The sequence below is a fragment of the Grampus griseus genome (genome assembly GCF_964374135.1).
Source record: "Grampus griseus genome assembly, chromosome: 16".
Classification (NCBI taxonomy): domain Eukaryota; kingdom Metazoa; phylum Chordata; class Mammalia; order Artiodactyla; family Delphinidae; genus Grampus; species Grampus griseus.
In genome coordinates, this window is record NC_139010.1 from 66,626,996 (window position 1) to 66,646,902 (window position 19,907).

Consider the following 19,907-nt stretch of genomic DNA (forward strand, 5'->3'; position numbering starts at 1 on the left):
CAAATGGGCAAAGGACTTGAATAGACACTTCTCCAAAGAAGATACACAAATGGCCAACAAGCACATGAAAGGATGCTCAACATCACTAATCACCAGGGAAATATGAGTCAAAACCACGACATATTACCTCATATCCATTAGGACACCACCACCAAAAAAAAGAAATAACAAGTGCCGGCAAGGATGTAAAGAAATTGGAATTCTTGCACGCTGTTGGGGTAAATGTAAAATGGCATGGCCACCATGGGCAACAGTATGGAGGTTCCTGAAAAAATTAAAAATAGAATTACTATAGGATCCAGCAATCCCACTTCAGGTATATATCCAAAAGAATTGAACAAGATCTCAAAGAGACATTTACAGATCCATGTTCAGTGCAGCATTATTCACAAGAGCCAAGAGGTGGAAGCAACCTGAATGTTCATACACAAATGAATAAAGAAAATGTAGTATGTGCATACAATGGATTATTATTTAGCCTTATAAAAGAGGAAATCCCGTCATAAGCTACAACATGGATGAACCTTGAGGACATTACACTAAGTGAAATTAAGCCAGTTACCAAAAGACAATACTGCATGATTCCACTTAGATGAGGCACCTAAGGTGGTCAAATTCTTAGAAAGTAGGATGGAAGTCGGCGAGGACAGGGAGAGGTGTTCAGTGGCTGTAGTTTCAGGTTTGTAAGACGAAAAAGTTCTAGAGATCTGCTGTACAATTATGTGCACACAGTTAACACTGATGCATTGTACAGTGGTGTGAAAAATGGTTAAATGTTAAGTTTTTTTACCACAATAAAAAAAAAAGGAACTGTTCCACTCATTTCACTATGTTCTTGACCCCTGACTACATTTTTTGCAGAACACCTTACAAAACACAACAGGAATGCTGTAGAATACGGTTTGGGAAACTCTGTTCTAAACATCAAAATATCCTGAATGTCATGCTGTCACCTCAAATCATCCAATCCCTTTGGTTATTCATTTCAGCCCTTCATTTGCTTCTGAGGCCAGGAAGTCTCCTGTGCCTCCAAGCAGGGGTCCAATCTTGATGCTGTCCCCAGGTTAACACTGGCCTGATATTGTCACGACCATATGGTTTGCCACCGTTGGAGAAGGGGCAGAAAGGAGGTCAGCTAGGGTGGACCTCTTTGGGGAACTTAGCTTCAGCTAACAGTAATACCCTTATCTGCCACCCCCTCCATCATGGCAGACCGTCATCAGTCATGTCAGTGCCACACGTGATCTCACATGTGAGCACGCACACACACACACACACACACACACACACGCACACACACACGTACTTATACACTCACAGTGACCAAGGGTAAACACCAAGCTACTACACTGATCAAATTCTCACCCAGGACTCCGGATTTGGAATTAAGGTTCTGGTTCAATCTGGTATCTTGAAAGTAACAGATAAAGAGATATATATGCAGAAATTGTGGGGTGGCCATCTATTCACTATCTACCTTGTTGCCTGAGACAGAAAGAAACTTATCTGCAGCAAGAGCTGAAACCCCTCCCATTCCAGTCCTCCTAGGGGGCCAGCTGCACCCTGCCCTCAGGTTCCACGGGACATCCTACCTGAGGCACAACTCCAGAGAGTACCATTCACAACCTGGAGTTGTGCCAGTGCAGTGGCCCTGCCCCTAAGTCCTTATAAAGCAGCACTTTTATTGCTCAGAGTACTTCAAGGTGGTTTCTATTGCCTGCAACTAAAGAATTCTAGAACACCAGTATTTCTGACTATTGCTTTTTACTTCCTTAGGCTTTTGCCAGAGGAACTTACCACCTTGTTTCTGAAAAGCACCCTAAGCTTCCCTGCTTCTCTGCCTTTGCTCCTACTAATCCTTCTATCTAGAATCCCTTCCCCCTTCTCTATTTACCCAACTCTATGCGTCCTTCAAGGCCACGTTCACATGCCTCCCGTGCCCATGAAGCCTTCCATCACCCTCCCCTCTTACCCTCAAACATCCACAGCCCTCTGCCCAGATTTTCTTGATGGAACATCCACATTCCACCCTGCAATATAGACATGTGTATGCGTATCTTAACTCCATCACTAAACTGTCTGCTTCTTGAGACCAGGACCATTCTCATCTTTGTGTCATGTACCATACCTAAGGCAGTGCACATAAACAAAGGCTATAAAAAGTACATGTGTAGATGACTCTATGGAAGAATAGCACTTTGTATACCGTCTCAGGTCTCTACTAAACCGTAAACACGGGAGGGCAGGAATTCAAACTTAAATTCGTCTTTGTAACCCTGCAGTACCATGACCATGGTGTAGGCATCCAAACACCTGCTGACTCAATGAGCTAAAAAAGTAAATCCTAGAATCCTTTCGTCCTCTGCTTTTCAGCCCCATCACATGCAGTCTCCACCTCTCTAAACCCGACTCTCCCATAATTAAATCACTCGTGTTCTCAGATATAGAGGGCACTTATTGAAATGCTTCCACCAAAGGCGGTGGCTGGGGGGATGACGGGGGTAATATACAGAATCATCCCTAAAACCTGCTACAGTGGAGATCCAAGATGAATTTCTGGCTGCCCTTCTGGCTGTGCCAGTGGGACAGGACAGTCTGGATGGGGAGAAGGGAGGCAGGAGAGACAATTCTGCTGGGGACATGGCGTGGCAAAGGAGATGGGGTAAAGCGCATCAGCAACAGAGAGGTCCAGACTTCTGCCCTTTCGTTTGTCTCCTAATTCTTCCACAATTTATTGAAAGCTAGCTATATACACTGGAAATAAGGAAGCCAGGGCCAAATCAATAAGCATTCAGTGAGACTCTACTGGACACAGGTCCCTGTGCCTAGCCCTGGAGAACATGCTTAGATGTGGGTTGACAACTTGAATCCTACAAACACATTGGGGCTGAGGGAAAGGAATAAAAAGAAACGAGGGGCTGACGAGTTCCATCACCAGCCCATCTCCACTCAGTACCTGGTGGGCATCTCCCGACGGGATGATGTAGGCCTGGATTGGTTCTGTCACATACTCCAGGTTCCTCATGGCTTGTCTCAGCTGCCGAAGCAGCTCCGAAGTTACCTTTGGAGCCATTCTGCTGTCTGCAACAACAGGAGAGTTTGTACCAAAACCAGACTGCTCCACGCCACTCAATGACTAGTTAAGTACCAGAGTGGTACATCTGTTATAACTGATGATCTATATTGACACATCATGATCCCCCGAAGTCCACAGTTTACATTAGGGTTCACTGTTGGTGCTGTATACTCTATGGGTTTTGACAAATGTATAATGACACGTATCCATCATTATGATTTAATAGTTTAATAGTTTTCATTGCCCTAAAAATCCTCTCTGCTCAGTCTATTCATCCTTCTTTCCCCTCCCCCCAATCCATTGGAATGACTAATCTTTTTACTGTCTCCATAGTTTTGCCTTTTCCAGAAAGTCATATTGTTGTAATCTTACAGTATATAGCCTTTTCAGATAGGCTTCTTTCACTTAGCAATATGCATTTAAGATTCCTCCATGTCTCTTCATGGATTAATAGTTCATCTCTTTTCATTGCTGAATAATATTCCATTGTCTGGATGTACCACCGTTTGTTTATTCATTCACAAACTGAAGGACACCTTGGTTGCTCCCAAGTTTTGGTGATTATGAATAAAAATAAAACATCCATGTTGCAGGTTTTTCTGTAGACGTAAGTTTTCAATTCCTTTGGATAAATACCAAGGCACATGATTGCTGGATCACATGGTAAGAGTATATTTGGTTTTGTAAGAAACTACCAAAATGTCTTCTAAAGTGGTTGTACCATTTTGCATTCCCACCATTAATGAATGCAAGTTCCTGCTGGTCCACATCCTAGCCACCATTTGGTGTTGTCAGACTTTTGGATTTTGCCAACCCATTTTTTAAACAAATAAAAAATACCTGACTTAACCAAAAACATCCTAATGTACAATGCTGTAAGTAATTTACGTTGAGGCTATTGTACTACAGGTTATCCTCAAGAATTTACACCCTGGCTCACTGTGGCTTGTACTCTGCTAGGTATAGATCCTTTTTTTGGTTTTTTTCTTTAGCATTTTTATCTGCTGCTTCTCCATCATCACCAGCACCTTAGGCTATAAAAGCCTGTCTTTATGGTTATCTCCAACAGATTCCCCTACGAGGTACCATACTACTGCTATTGGGACTCACTGAAAAAGTGCCCCATTTTATTCATAATCTGCAAGGGCAGCTTCAGCTGCTGGCCTCAGGGCTCCCACTCAGAAGTCTCCAAAAGACAGAAGTACTCAAAGAGAGAGACAATGGAAATGGTCCTATTCATGATTCAAACATGTCCATGATCCCTGCATTACAGATGCTTCTGAATACTTTTCAGAGGGACATCCTTTCCTTTTGTCTGACCTACTGAGCCTATAATTTCTCATGTACTTGAAAAAGAGGGATCAGAAGTATCTAATCTGACCTAAATTTATATGTCAATACCTCCATTGGGTTCAAAATGAAGCCTATTATGACCTCATAAGCTTGCCAGTATCTGAAAACTTTATTATGACGTCTTTCAGGAGCTTCAGAATAAATCTGTGTTTCCGAACCATATTTCTGAGCAATTTAACATTTTTAAAAGTCAAGCAAAAACGTAGACATCCTTTGGAGCAGTATTCCAACCTTGGCTGCACATAAGAACTACCTGGGGAACTTATTTAATTAGTCTGGAGTACAGCCTGAGCACCTGGAATTTTAAAAAGCAACTATATGACAGCAGCCAGTATATTTTCTTTCAAGATCATTAATTTCCTCATAGAATTGGGCTTCTATTTGGGCACATCCTGACTTAACAGATTTTGATGGCACTGACTAGGTGTTTATAGCACTGACTGTAGTATGGATCGATATTTTGTTACTGACTTCATCAATGAAGTCAACAGAACTAACGGCAAGCACAAAATCCTCAGTTACAAACTGAAAACCATCAAAGGCAAAATGGAGCCGGTCAAAGACATCCTCTGCTTCCTGGTCACCACAACCGTCCTCCTCAACACCACATTCTGACCTTCATCACCATCTCTTGCCTCATCATTACATTCCTCCTCTTGACTGGCCTCCCCAGAATCACCAGCATCCTCAGTTTCACTCCACTACAGTGGCATCTTCACACTTCCCTCCACAATGCCACCTGCCCCCCTCACCACTATTAACATCTCCCCTGAGCCTTCCTTCCTCATCCTTCATGCCCTTCATATTTGGTCGGTGTCCTGAGTCTGATGCAGCCACTTGTCACCTATATCAGACCCAATGAAAGAACTCCCAATACCACAACTAACAGATAAGATGTGATAAGGGGTGGGAAGCAGCCGCATAGCACAGGGATATCAGCTCAGTGCTTTGTGACCGTCTGGAGGGGTGGGATAGGGAGGGTGGGAGGGAGGGAGATTCAAGAAGGAAGAGATATGGGAACATATGTATATGTATAACTGATTCACTTTGTTATAAAGCAGAAACTAACACACCATCGTAAAGCAATTATACCCCAATAAAGATGTTAAAAAAAAAAAGATGTGATAAGGGGCAGTGGCTGAGGCAACGAATGGGCTGTGGCAGTGGAAGCACCTATCAAGGAGGAGGATACAATGGGCAAAGGTGGCTGAGGGAGAGGTGGCCACAGGCCAACAGGCCTTAAAAGTGACTGAATGGGTGAGCAGCTAGAGCTGAGGAGGAGACAGAGCAGGTATAATTATAAGACCCAGCCACTGAGGTGGCAGCAGTTGAAATGAGTCAAGATGGCGGAGGTGAAAATTATGGCTGGTGATCCTCATAGGGTAATTTTTATGAGGATTAAATGGGCTACTATATACAAAGCACTTAGAAATAGGGCCTGGCATATAGTAAATGTTCTGTTTGCAATTACTAGAGGTAGATACACAATTAACTAACTATGAAAGCAACGTGATAAATGGTGCATTAGGTGTATATATTGCTTCTCCTTAAGGCAGAGACCATGTCATCTTCATCTCTGAATCCATGTATCTAGCCAAGCACCTAACATATGCATACACTCACTCAAAGATGGCTGAATGAATATCACAACTTTGTGTCTATGATCTTTTCAGACTCAGCATAACAGTAATGAATCTTCAGTGAAAGAAAGCTAGGATCCTAGAAGATGCTGTATAATAGCATCTGCTCATTCCATATCCCATTACTTTTCAGAAATGTTAGAAGCAGCCAAGAGCTAATCAGGGTGTGCAGGGAAGCGGGGAGCCAAGAACAACAAACCTAGGCCATGATGTAAAATTAGCCCATACATTGCCAGGCATTTTTAAATCATGCTTTAAAAAGAATGACTCATTTGAAAGTCTCTTGCATATGTGGGTCTGCTTTTAGACATAAGCTCCTAAACCTTCAGCCTTTATCACAAACAAAAGACTTTTCACTGCTTGGAAGTACATGAAGAACACACCCTATTTACCTCACTGGGTGGCTAGGAGAATTTAACATGACAGCATGCGTGAAAGCTCCATGCACAGCATCTGATACATTGTAGAAGCTCAAGAAATATTATTTGAATCTGAATCTGAAGCACCAGCTGGGATTCCTCCATGCCTTGTTATAAGAGAAGGGACTAGTTTACTCCAATTTCAGCATCTTAACATTTGTACAGATGCCAAGCTGCTTTTCCAGCATCCATAGCTTTAGAGATGGTGGTTTGTTTCTCTGTCCCACTGCTGAGCAAGCGCCAAGGGCTTTACATACATTAGTGGTTAATTCTCACAATAATCCCCCCCAGGGAGATTTCACTATTCCCATTTTACAGATAAATAAACAGGAGTTAAATCCTTGCCCAAATCAGCTGGGTCATCAGGACCAGGACCCCAGCTCTAGCCAATCACCAAGCCCACGCTCTATTAGATCATATTATCTAGGGGACATAACAGAGGCTCTCTTAAAGCATTCTAAGACCAAAGGAATCGAAACAAGTGGGCTCCAGTTTCCAGCTGGGATTTACAACCTCAGACAACTGAAGCTTTCCAGTTTCCAGCTGGGATTTACAACCTCAGACAACTGAAGCTCCCTGAACCTCTATTTCTTCATATGTAATAAAAAGAAAGGTAAGTTCTCTTCAAACTCTAAATTCAATTATTCTATCACTTTTCCCTTTCCTGCTTCCTCTTTTTCCCATTCCTTCCTCTCCTCCCTCCTAACAGGGCCCCAAATGTGTTGGGTACATCTACATTTTTAAAGAAAAAGGACCTAAAATTGGATGTAGCTGCAGCATTGACCTTCCAAAGAAAGATCCGTTACGGTTTCTAATGTGCTTCACGGGATTGATTTTTTCAGTCAACTAGAAGGAAACACTATAGTTCTCCTGGGTAGCCCACAGAAAAGCACCAGTTTACATGGGCCAGAAATATAGAAATACACCACTTTTCAGAATTCAGGTTTCTGGCAACCCAATAATATAACTAACCAGTCCTGGGAAGAGGATACGGTTCCAGAAAATTTTCCCAAAAAGATTTTCCTGAATGCCCATTCAATTTATAAAGCACAATAATACACCATAAACTTTTCTTATTTCATAGTCTTATGATGAAAACTGAAAGCTAATCTCTAAGGTGGTCAATAAAGGATTACATTAGAAATTAGAAAAATCAGAATAGGACTTTTTCAATAACAACCTGTCTCTACCACTACCACCACTGTCACCACCATCCCAAGAACAGGAAATGCAAAAACCATAACTCTAACTTTCTACTGAAAAATAACTATACGCACACACACACATAAAAACAATAACCAACAACCCGAGAAACCAAAAGACAAAATGGTTTTTAATTTCCAGATATATATCCCTTCATCCCCACGCATGATCAATTATTAATCCCTTACCCTCTCTTCTCTCCCAACTTGGTGTTGGGGTGAGGGAACCCAAAATCCTTTTGAGATGTTCCATCTCAGTAACAGATAAAATTATTACCTGTTTCTACACCTGGGTCTCCTGAGTGTGTCGCCTCGTTAGGTTCAATTATTCTTAGATTTTTCAGCTGAAAATCCTGGTAGTTTGCCCTAAGGAAGAGAAAGAACAGGATATTGCAGACTTTGACCTTAGTAAACGTGGCAAGGCTTAGTCAGAGAGGAACATCAACTTGACTTAGCCGTTTTCCTTCGTGAGTCAGAAGAACTCTCACCCCAGTATCAGTGATGAAATAAGTTTCAGATAAAACTTGCAGATACAACAAGACCATTGGCAGGTAAACCTTCTCAGTCTCAATCTCTAATTCATGATTTCTCTTCAGCTATGTCTAATCTCCTGTTTAACTAGTCTAAAAATATTTTATTTGCAATGACTACATTTTTCACATGTACAGTTCTATTTGGTTCTTTTTCAAATTTGCCTGTCCTTTCTTCATGGTGTCATATTCCTTCACTATGGTTTCTATTCCTTCTCTTAGCTTTAATTATTTGGGGCCCTTATTTTAAAATTCATTTCAGACCCTCCACTAGAAGGTCTTGGAATAGTAATCCTCAAGTTTGCTCGGTCTGCTGGCTCCCTCTTGGTGGGTCATTCTTTTTCTTACAGACTCACAGACTATTTTATCTATGAGAATGAGACGTATCCTGGATTGTACAAGCACTACTGTCCCTGTTGTTTGCTTCTGAGATTAATTTTCACTTTAACTTCTCAGCAAGGAGATTTACATACAAGTGTCCTGTCCTCATACAAGGATAGTCTGGTGCCATGGACCCCAACTACGAAGGCCTACAGCGTGTAAAATCCCTCAAGGCTCAGTTTACCAGATGTCATGCAGGCTTTAAGCTCCCCTACATTTCTGGCACCTGAGGATTTCTCTTTCTTTCAAGCCCATTCAGTCAATAAATATTTACTGAATTACTGAAAATCTTCTATAATCCAGGCCCTATTCTAGACACAACATTGAACAAAACAGAGAACATCTCTGACCTCAAGAGGTTTACATGGTGGGGCAGGGGAAAGCAGGAGGATCCTAGAAGGGGAGGATATAGGAGGAGAGGCAACAGACACAAGAAAACAGTCTAACAGGCAGTGAGTATGTGTTCTATGAAAAAAAGTCAAGCAGGGCAAGGGGAAGACTGTCAGAGAGGTAAGAGGAAAGGTTATTTTAGATGGGGTTGCCAGGCAAGGCCTCTTTACTAACAGATGACATTTTAGCAGAGACCTAAACAAAAGTGAGGGATGGAGCCATGTGGATGTCTAGGGGAAGAACACTCCAGAAAAGGGGAACAGCAAGTGCAAGGGCCCTAACGCATGGTATACCTGAAGGAAAGCAAGGAGGCCAGTGTGGTATTGATGTGTGTGTTGGAGGACAGGGAGGTAAGTGGTTAGGAGACAAGATCAGAGGCAACAAGGAGCCTGTTGTTGGCTATAGAAAGGGTTTTAGATTTTATTCAGCTATGAACTTAAAAATAGTTTTAATTTTACCACACTTGTATGTGCTTAGACCACCACACAGCCAGACATTTTCACCAGTCACTCCAGGCCTGCTCTTAGATGGCTGCTACTTTAATTTCCTTGGACAGAATGAGGTGTCCTTTACTGGGGGAACCGTATATTCTTTCATTAAAAAGTAAGGTACCTAAATATTTCTTATAAATATAAATGCAAATATCCTCAACAAAATACTAGCAAACTGAATCCAGTAAGATATAAAAGGATCACACACCATCACCAAGTGGAATTTATCCCAGGTATTCAAGATTGGTTCAACATATAAAAATTAATGTAATACACAACGTCAATAGAATAAACAAAAACTACATCATCATCTCAATAAACATAGAAAAAGCATTTGACAAAATCCAACACCCCTTCATGATGAAAGTACTCAACAAACTAGAAAAGGAGAAGTTCCTCAGTCTGATCAAGAATACTACAAAAGCCATGGCTAACATCAACCTTAATGTCAAAAGGCTGAATGCTTTCTCCCTAAGATCAGGAACAAAATAGAGATGTCCACTCTTGCTACCTCTAGTCAAGATTGTGCTGGAGGTCCTATCCAGGGCAATAAGGCAAGAAACTAAAACAAAAGCCATCCAGATTAGCAAAAAAGAAGTAAAACTATCTCTACTGCAAATGGCATTATCTTCAATATAGAAAATCCTAAAGAATCCACACAAAAAATCAGAACTAGCAAACAAGCTCATCAAGAATGCAGGATACAGGGCATTCCCTGGTGGTCCAGTGGTTAGGACTCCACGCTTCCACTGCAGGGGCACGGGTTCGATCCCTGGTTGGGGAACTAAGATCCTGCATGTCATGTAACGTGGCCAAAAAAAGAAGAAGAATGCAGTATATTAAATCAATATACAAAAATCTGTTGTATTTCTACATACTTGCAATGGACAATGCAAAAATGAAATTAAGAAAAGTTCATTTATGACAGCATCAAACCAATAAATACCTAAGAATAAATTTAACAAAAGAGGTAAAAAACCTATACTCTGAAAACTACAAAGCATTTTGAAAGAAATTAAAGAAGACCTAAATAAATGGAAAGACTTTCCATGTTCATGGGTTGGAAGACAATATTGTTAAAATGGCAATACTCCCCCAAATAATCTACAGATTCAATGCAATTCCTATCCAATTCTGGCTGGCTTCTATGTAGAAATTTACAAGCAGATCCTAAATTCATACAGAAATGCAAGGAATCCAGAATAACCAAAACAATCATGAAAAAGAACAAAGTTGAAGGATTCACCCTTCCTGATTTCAAAACTAATAAACCTACAGTAATCAAGACAGTGTGGTACTGGCAAAAGGATAGACTTATAGATCAATGAAATGGAATTCAGAAATAAACCGTCACATTTACTGCCAATTTTTTACAAGGGTACCATTCAATGGAGAAAACTATAGTCTCTTCAACAAATGATGATGGGACACCTGGATATTCACATGTAAAAGAACCAAGCTGACCATCTACCCTCACACTATATACAAAACTTAACTCAAAATGGATCACACAGACATAAATGTTTTTTTAGAAGAAAACACAGGCATGAAGAAAACACTGCCTAACCTTGAATTAGGCAATGATTTCTTAGATATGACATCAAAAGCACATGCCCCAAAACAAAAATAAATAGACTGGACTTCACTAAATTAAAGACTTTTATGCTTCAAAGGATACCATAAAGAAAGTGAAAAGACAACCCATAAAATAAGAAAATATTTGCAACTCATATATATGATAAGATTCTAGTATCCAGAGTATATAACTATTACAACTCAAAAATAAAAAGACAAATATTACAATTTTCAAATGGTCAAGGGCTTTAATAGATATTTCTCCTAAGAAGATATACAAATGGCCAATAATCACAGGAAAAGATTTTCAACATCATCATTCATTAGGGAAATGCAAATCAAAACCACAATGAGATACCACTTCACATCCACTAGGAAGATTATAATTAAAAACAAACAAACAAAAAAAAAAAACCGGACAGTAACAAGTATGGGCAAGGATGTGGAAAAATTGGAACACCCAGACATTGCTGGTGGGAATGTAAAATGGTATAATAGCTTTGGAAAATTGTCTAGCATTCCTGAAAAGATTAAATACAGAGTTAGCCTATGACCCAGCAATTCCACTCCTAAGTGCATACCGAAGAAAACTAAGTCCACATAAAAGCTTACACACAATCAGCCTTTATCGCCTTTGTGCTTCTGTCTGTATTCCAACCCCCTTCCCCGCACTGGATCCTGCTGGAAGCAGCCTGGTCTGTTTCTGAGGCCCGGGTTCCTGTTCCGCTAACCCAACTCTCTAGTCACGTTTGCTTGGCTGTGTAACCAAATAGTTGGGATCACAGAAGAAGTCCCCTTCCCTGCATGTCAGCACAGAGGCTGTGACTGCCACCCCGGTTCCCCGCCAAGTGCCCTGTGCCCGAACCCGTCCCCGGCGTTGCACTGCGTGAGTTATGAGGTGCCTTTCCCGGAACCCTCCTCTCGCTTGGACCCAAGAGAGACGACAGCTCTGGCTGGGGCTCTTGGTTTCGAGAGGGTCTGGACTGGTTTGGGTGCTTTAAAATAGATTTTTTAGTTCAGTGGTGCTTATGGGGGACACGGGAATAGAACTTCAGTGTGAGACTTGGGTGACGGGAAAGTTAAATATTGGTCTTTTTTATTTTTTTTTTTTGCTTTGCTATTGTTACCACTTTTGTCTCCATGTTAAAATGCCCAAAATGGAAAAAAAAAAAAAAAAGCTTACACACAAATGTTCATAGCAGCATTATTCATAATGGCCAAAAAGTAGAGACAACCCAAACGTCCATCAATTGATGGATAAATAAAAGTGGTCTCAACTCACAATGGAATATTATTTGGCAATAAAAAGGAATAATTACTGATACATGTTACATCACAGTAAACCTGGAACACATTTTATGCTAAGTGAAAAAAGCCAGTCAAATTAGACCATATATTGTTTGATTCCATATTCAGTGTCCAGAATGGGCAAATCCATAGAGACAGAAAGTAGATTAATGGTTGCCTAGGGCAGCGGTGGAGTTGGGGAAATGAGGAGTGACTGCAATGTGTACAGGGTTTCTTCTGTGGAGGATTAAAATGTTCTAAAAATTGACCGTGGTAATGGTTGTACAACTCTGGGAATATTCTCAAAACCACTTAATTGTACTTTTTAATAGGTGAATTGTGTGGTACATGAATTATATCTCAATAAAGCTGTCATATTTTACAAAGTAAGAAACCTTTTCTCGGACAGCGATACAAGTCACATTCTCACCTGATCTCCATTGACTTCATAGGCACATTTACAAGATGGTGAACCAAGGAAGTCAATTTCTCTATTCAAATTTAACTGGTGCCAGTGACTGGTTCAGACACAGGACAAGAGAGCTGGAGGGAGGTTATTCAGAAGTAGCCCTATTCATTCACTTCACAAGAGAAGAAACAAAGATAACTTGCCACAGGCCATACACATCAGGAGCTGCAAAGCCAAGACCAGAAATCAGGTCTGACAGCTGATGCTCACAGAGAACTTGAGTTTAAGCTCTCTCTGTCAGCATCACCACCTCCACCTGCCTGTAAGGATCAAAGGAGCCACAAAGCAGCTAAACATTAAAATGGTCATGCTCCTGTCATACCCTGGTCTCTGTAGAGTCCAAGATCCATCTACCCTTCACTTACTTGGACAGACACATTCTCAGACTCTCAGTCAAAGCAGGGCTATCATTAAATGTTAGAGCTAGAATATACCTCAGGGATGATCCAGCTCAGCTCCCCCCTCTAGAAAGAAACTGAGAAACAGAGATCACACAATTCGCTCAAGGCCTCGGGGCTATAGGATGACACAGCTAGAACTGGAGTCCAGGCCTGTCAACCTCCAGCTCAGTGCTCTTCTCCTGCCCAGGACTTCTTCAGTCTACACCTTCTCAGTGTCATGATGTGTCATGAGATGGGTAAGAAGAAAGAAGCATGCAGAGAACTTCCTGTTCAATCTTTTTATAAGATGGTTATGGCACATTTTTCTCCCTCTCTCTTTTTAAAGAACTCCCTGCAGTGTTGTTACCCTCCCCCTTCCCCCAGTCCATGATGAGAATCGTACATGTATATCATTCAGGATGGGGCAAAACAAGGACCAAAATGCTCAATCATGCCCTGTGAGGTGAGACAAGGGGAGAATGGAACAAGTTCTAGGATGAAGAAGTGGGCAATGTTATTTTGCCTACCCAGAATCCAACCCTCCTTCTTTTGATCAGAGCACCTAGGTTTTCTTTCTGAGAACGTCTCTTCTCCACTTTCAGTCCACAGAGTTGGAATGAGCCTCACCCATTCACCCACCAAGTACTGGGACCCAGACCTGCTCAATCCACCCCTCCAAATCACAATGATCGGTTCTGGGATGGACATTAGGATCAAATCAGTCCAGCAAGGATCAGATCTGGAATTTCTGCTCCAACCATTGGGTAAAAGGGCTCTATTTCTGCGGGGGCTGTCAGACTAGAACTGTCATAACCTGCCAAAGGAGAAAGTCTGCCTGAGAATGAAGCCAACACTGAAGAAATCAGAGCCAAGAGGTGTAAGAGAGAAGCCAAGTCTGATGCCAGTGTGGTCTCGTGGACTCAGCTGCACTAGAAGCCAGCTCACCCCCTTACCTAAGTCCATTTGAGTTTAGTTTCCATCACCTAAACTAAGTCATGTTTACACTGAATGGCACTCAAATTCTGCCATTAGGGGAGGTGCCTGGGGCAAATGGCCTCCCTTCTCTCAGCCTCTCAATTGCCTCTTGTGTGAGGTAAGGAGGCTCTCTCAGCTGATACTGAAAGACCCTTCTACCCTTAAAATGTTGTGATTCTATGAATCCAGCAAAGACCAACTTGGTCCTCAAAGGCTACTTCTCAGCCTATAAGTTTCTAGAAAGAGAACTCATTATCCACTTGCCTGACCCCACTTCCAGCACTTAACACATAGGCAGCTCCTTCCCCATGCAGGTTAGCCGCACATCAGACACCCTTCCACCGAGCGGGCAGGTCCTCTACTCATCCCCAACATGCTGTGGCAAGGCCAAGTCCAAGTCAAGGTCAGCTTGGGATCTGTCCACTCACAAACACAAGCACAAGCCATGGTCTGTGTTCAGCAAGTGAGTCTGGTCATGCTGTCCAGCCTCTTCATTCAAGTTGCAACTGTTCAGAGGACAGCTGATCCCGTGTGGATTGCCAGGGAGTTTGGCTTCTGGCCTTTGTGACATCTCAACGTATCTCTCAGTCTCCCATTTTGTCAGCTGCTCTGGTTAAGTATACCCTGGTTGTGGCGGAAGCACAGGCTGAAAGCCGTTTAATGTGAAACCAGAGGATTATCCTTCTCACCTCCCTGAATCCAGGGAGAACCCAGGGCAGGTTACTGGTGGGATTTTCCTGGAGATTATGCCCAAGTATTCCCGTACACAGCCTCTGAAACCATCTAGGTGGGAAGGGCCGCGGCTGCCGATCCTAGTGGCGGTGACAGATCAGGAAGACGAACTGAAGGTGTCATACTGTAATTTGAGAATTACATTCCCAGGGTAGAGGGGCGAGGGCAGGGGCTCGCCCGCCTCCCCGAACCCCGGGAGGGGCCAGGAGGGGTCAACTTCCTGCCACAGCGGGGCCTCTGGCCGGGCCGGGGAGGGGGCTGCGATGGCCACCGCCCCCTCAGGCCGAGCGCCGCAGCTCCGCACACACACTTGTCCGGGGACCCGGCTCGGGCTGCCCGGGGATGCCCGCGACCCCGCCGGAAACGAACCGGAACTTGCCCGGCTGCATGGCTCCCTCCCCGTGGCCTCGCTCGCGGGGCTCCGGTCAGCCGCGGCCGGCGCCCGACTGCGGTGGGCAGCCCACCGCTCCTCACCCGCTCGTCCCTGCCCTCCAGAGTGCAACATGCGCGCTCGGGGCCGGGGGTGGCGCGCGCTGCCCGGACACCGGCTCCGCGGCAGAGTGCCCTCACCTTACTCGCGGTGCCTTTCTGGAGGCTGCCATTCGGTGGTGACGTACCCCGGCCCACGTCACAGCAGCGCAGACCAGCTGATCTCCCGTGGACCTGCGAGAGGGAAGGAGGCCGGCCTCGCCCGCCTCTGTGACGTACGCCCGCGCCGCGGCCCCGCCCACCCTCAGGCACCCGCCCACCCGCCCTCCAGACCGCCCCACCCCCCGGGACCCATCTGCGCTCCCATCCCAACCCGCATCGCGTCTTTCCTTGCGGCGAGCGAGAGGGTGGAGGCTGTGCCGCGGCGCGTCAGTTCTGTTCATTTTTCTCGCCATTCCCCAAGGAGGAAAAAGAAGGGCTTTGTCGGCTGAAGGGGCTTCGGCACGATGAGCTGCCCTTCAGGGATGTTCTAGCTTTTAGGAGGACGTGGCCGGTTCTGGAAGTACCTCAGCACGACCTCACTTCCTGAAGCTTTACTATATCCCCCAGATCACTTATACAGGCAAAATCCCGCTGCACACTCCACTTGGATAGCCAATAGGCTCCTCAGACTTACAATGTCCGAACGGCACTCCTGGCCCAATGCACCAAAACAAAACTGTGCTCCACCAAACAATCAGTGGCTAGATCTTGGAGTCATCCCTGCCTTTTTTACACCCCACGTCCAGTCTGTCAGAAAATCGTGTCGGCCATGTCTTCAAAACAGATCCCTAATCCAACCGCTCCTCACTACCCACACCTGTCCCCCCTCTAGGTCTGCGTCACTACCTTCTCACCCTTGAGATTGATTACTCAGGCTTCCCTAATGCCACGGGCACCTGCACAGTCTAGTCTAAACACAGCAGCCAGCTCAGTCCTTTGAAGTCTGAGATCTTGTCCCTGCTCTGCTTAGCACTTTCTGATGGTTCCTCATTTCACTCAGGCTAAAATCTCTGCTTGATTTGCCCCTAACCATTTCCTGCTGTTCTCACACTGATCGCTCTGCTCCAGTGAATCTGACCTCCTTGCTTTCCTTGAAAAAGCCAGGCACACTCATGCCCCAGGGCCCTTGGACTTGCTCTTCCCCCCAAATCCAGGGTCCCTTCCTCACCTTTCCCTCCTCTTGCCTTCTAATCTTTGCTCAAGTATCACCTTCTCAACAGACCTACCCTGACCACCCTATTTAAAATTGTAAACCACCCCCAACATTCCTAATCCCCCTTAACCTGCTCAGTTTTTTTCTGTAGCACTTATTATCATTTAACATGATTTAAAAAATGTATTTATATGTATTGTATTCTGCCCCGTACTTTACACACACACACACACACACACACACACACACACACACACACACCATAGCCATCAGTGCAGGAATGGTATCTGTGTTGTTTAATGATGAACAATACCTGACATGCAGTAAGTTCTCATTACATATTTTCTGCATCAGTGAATGTCCCCAGAATGTGCAGTACTCAAGGGTAGGGATGGTCGCTCTCTTGTTCATTGTTATGACTTGGTACTTAGAACAGCTCCCAGAACAGAGTCAGCACTTCAGAAATATTTGCTAAATGAAAGTGACTACATTTTTATTTATTTATTTTTTGCAGTACGCCTCTCACTGTTGCGGCCTCTCCCGTTGCGGAGCACAGGCTCCAGACGCGCAGGCTCCGGACGCGCAGGCTCCGGACGCGCAGGCTCAGTGGCCATGGCTCACGGGCCCAGCCGCTCCACGGCATGTGGGATCTTCCTGGACCAGGGCACGAACCCGTGTCCCCTGCATCGGCAGGCAGACTCTCAACCACTACGCCACCAGGGAAGCCCCGAAAGTGACCACATTTTTAAAAGCGATCTGCACCTCTTGCTTTGACCTTGGTGAACCCCTGATACACCTGTATCACAAGTAAGTTATGCTGCCTGCAAGAGCTTAGAGTTCTAGTTGTTATTCAGTCAGCATTTAGACAAGCTAAATTAGACCCTGTAGAAAAAAGTATAAAAGAACTAAAAGATGTGGCGCCTTGTAAAGCAGCAGACCGTCTGCTTCATTTCCCCAAATTTATGGAGCCAAAAAAAAAAAGAATGTAAATATAATGACTGGTTCCAGCCCACATCTAAAAGATGGTGGGCAAGATCAAGTTGTACGAAAAAAAAAGGAGATGTCTGAGAGACAGATAAGTGGGACCTAAAGGGAACAGGTATTTCGTAATCACATCGCCTAGGAGGAGGCTGCTCAAGATTTATCGCATCTGGCTTTAGGCGAGAAAGAGAAATACTTTGAACTGGATTTGAATTTCTGTTTGCAGGATAACAAAGCATCCCTCCCCTTCTTGAATTTCTTTCAGGAGAACCTCAGGGAGAAATTATTGAGCCGAATTATCAGCAGAGGGTGAGAACACTGAGGTTATGTCAGGCTCTTCTCCTATCTCTGCAGTCCTCATATGTTTGAACAGGTGGAACAGTTACACTAACATTTACCGAGTGCTGTGTGCCTAGCCCACAACAACCCAATGAGCAAACGACTGTAATCCTCATTTTACTGGTTGAGGAGACAGATTTACAGTGGTTGAGTCACTTGCCCAAAGTCCGCAAGCTAGTAAGTGGTTGGAGTGTTGTATACATTCAGGCAGCAGGATGGATTCCTAGCCCCCAAACACTTAATCATCACTAAGTTATATAGAAGGGACCCTAGAGGTCACCTCATCCAACCTCCTAGTTTACACAGTGGAAAGCGGGAGGCAATGGGATTCATCATTCAAACTCAGACTGGATGGGTTTTAAATGTAGCCAGAAACATTGTGTGGAAACATTTTATGGGTTGAACTGTGTCCTCCCAAAATTCATATGTTGAAGCCTCAACCCCCTATACCTCAAAATGTGACACTATTTGGAAATAGGGTTGTTGTAGATGTAATTAGTAAAGATAAGGTTGTACTGGGGCAGAGTGGACCCCTAATCCAAATTACTGATGTCCTTATAAAAAGAGGGAATTTGGACACAGAGAAAATGCCATGTGAAGATGAAAACAAAAATCAGGGCAATGCATCTACAAGCCAAAGAACTCCAAAGACTGCCAGCAAACCACCAGAAGCTAGGAGAGAGACATGAAACAGATTTTCCATCCTGGCCCTCAGAAGGAACCAACACTGAGGATACCCTGATCTTGGACTTCCAGCCTCCAGAGCTGTGAGACAATAAATTTCTGTTTGAGCCACCTAGTTTGTGGTAGTTTTTTACAAAAGCCCTAGGAAACAATACAAGATGACTTCGAAATGTCCAAGAGTATGCATTGCAGAACTGTTATTTTGGCCACACAACATTCATCCATTATTCTTCTGGTAACCCTCCTCCTATTTCCCTCTAAGGACCCATCTTTTCTTCCATCCCTCCCTCTCTCATTCTCAGTCTGTGTTATTTGGTGAAACACTTGGATTCCAGGCACAAGCCACAGTGATAGGCTCAGAAATTGCTTTGGGACCAGTGCAACAAAATTTCCATGGTGAGTGCTGGAAGAGAGCCTTGTTCACCTTTGCCAGGCAAAAACCTGGATGTATCCACTCTGGAACTGCTGCCTCTATGTGCAGCATGTGGATGGCACCAAAGCAGCAGAAGGCAGAGCAAAGAGAAAGAGAAGCGGAAACCTCATAACATCATTTGATCCCTGAATCCTGCCATGCCTTAAACCAGATCTCCCACTAGACTTTTCAGATGTCAGCCAAAAAATTTCCTTTTGTGTTTAAGTCAGTTTGATATGGATTTTCTGTCACTTGCAATCAAAAGACTCCTTGCTGAATCATTTAAGTAAATTATGTTTCATCTATACAACTGGATTTTATGCATGAAGTAGATATAATTGTATTAATATTGATAATCTTAAACTAAGAAATGGAACAAGTATTGATAGATTGTAAAACAATGTAATATCCCATTTTTATAATCTTATATAAATATGTCTATACTGATATAGATTTATTTTTTAGAATAAAAAGAAAACGATCCACAAAATATTAATAATGCTTATCTCAAGTTGGCAGAATTTGGGATGATCTTAATTTTGCTCTGCTTCTTTGTGTTTTTTGAGATTTATTTTTTAATTTAAAAGAAATTCAAAGTACTAATCATTTCTCTGAGCCTTTCACCTTTGAAGAGAGAATGGGGAGCCTGTTCCATCCTTCAAATCTGAGCACCACAAGTAATAGTAGTCCTTCAATATTCAACTTGATAACTGGTTGATGCCCGGACCAAGGATTGCGGCGAAGGGCGACATCCTTTTTCGTAAACACCCAGATGAGAGGACTGAGAAAAGAGAGATTCCTGTAAGCTCTCAAACAAAATTACAAACTTCAGAGGATGGTTTTAACCTTTTCAAACATTTCAATTTGTGCTAATAAAATTGATAGTTATAGGAACAGTGATGAGTGAGGCTCTCATAAATTGTTATAATATGGTCTTATTTTCTGTAAAGTTAACTGAAAGATAGGC

At 43.4% G+C, this 19,907-nt stretch overlaps 1 protein-coding gene across 1 annotated transcript in view; it reads right to left on the bottom strand.

Annotated features, from left to right (window-relative positions):
* XPNPEP1 (X-prolyl aminopeptidase 1) overlaps positions 1-15,562 on the bottom strand; it is a 54,436-nt gene extending 38,874 nt beyond the window's left edge. The window contains exons 1-3 of the mRNA XM_082673245.1: positions 15,471-15,562; positions 7,968-8,056; positions 2,957-3,081 (exon numbers count right to left, since the gene is read on the bottom strand). Of these exons, the coding sequence (XP_082529371.1) occupies positions 2,957-3,081; positions 7,968-8,056; positions 15,471-15,502 (246 nt within the window). The 5' untranslated portion in view covers positions 15,503-15,562. The remainder of the gene's footprint in view (positions 1-2,956; positions 3,082-7,967; positions 8,057-15,470) is intronic.
* Between the last annotated feature and the right edge of the window lie 4,345 nt (positions 15,563-19,907).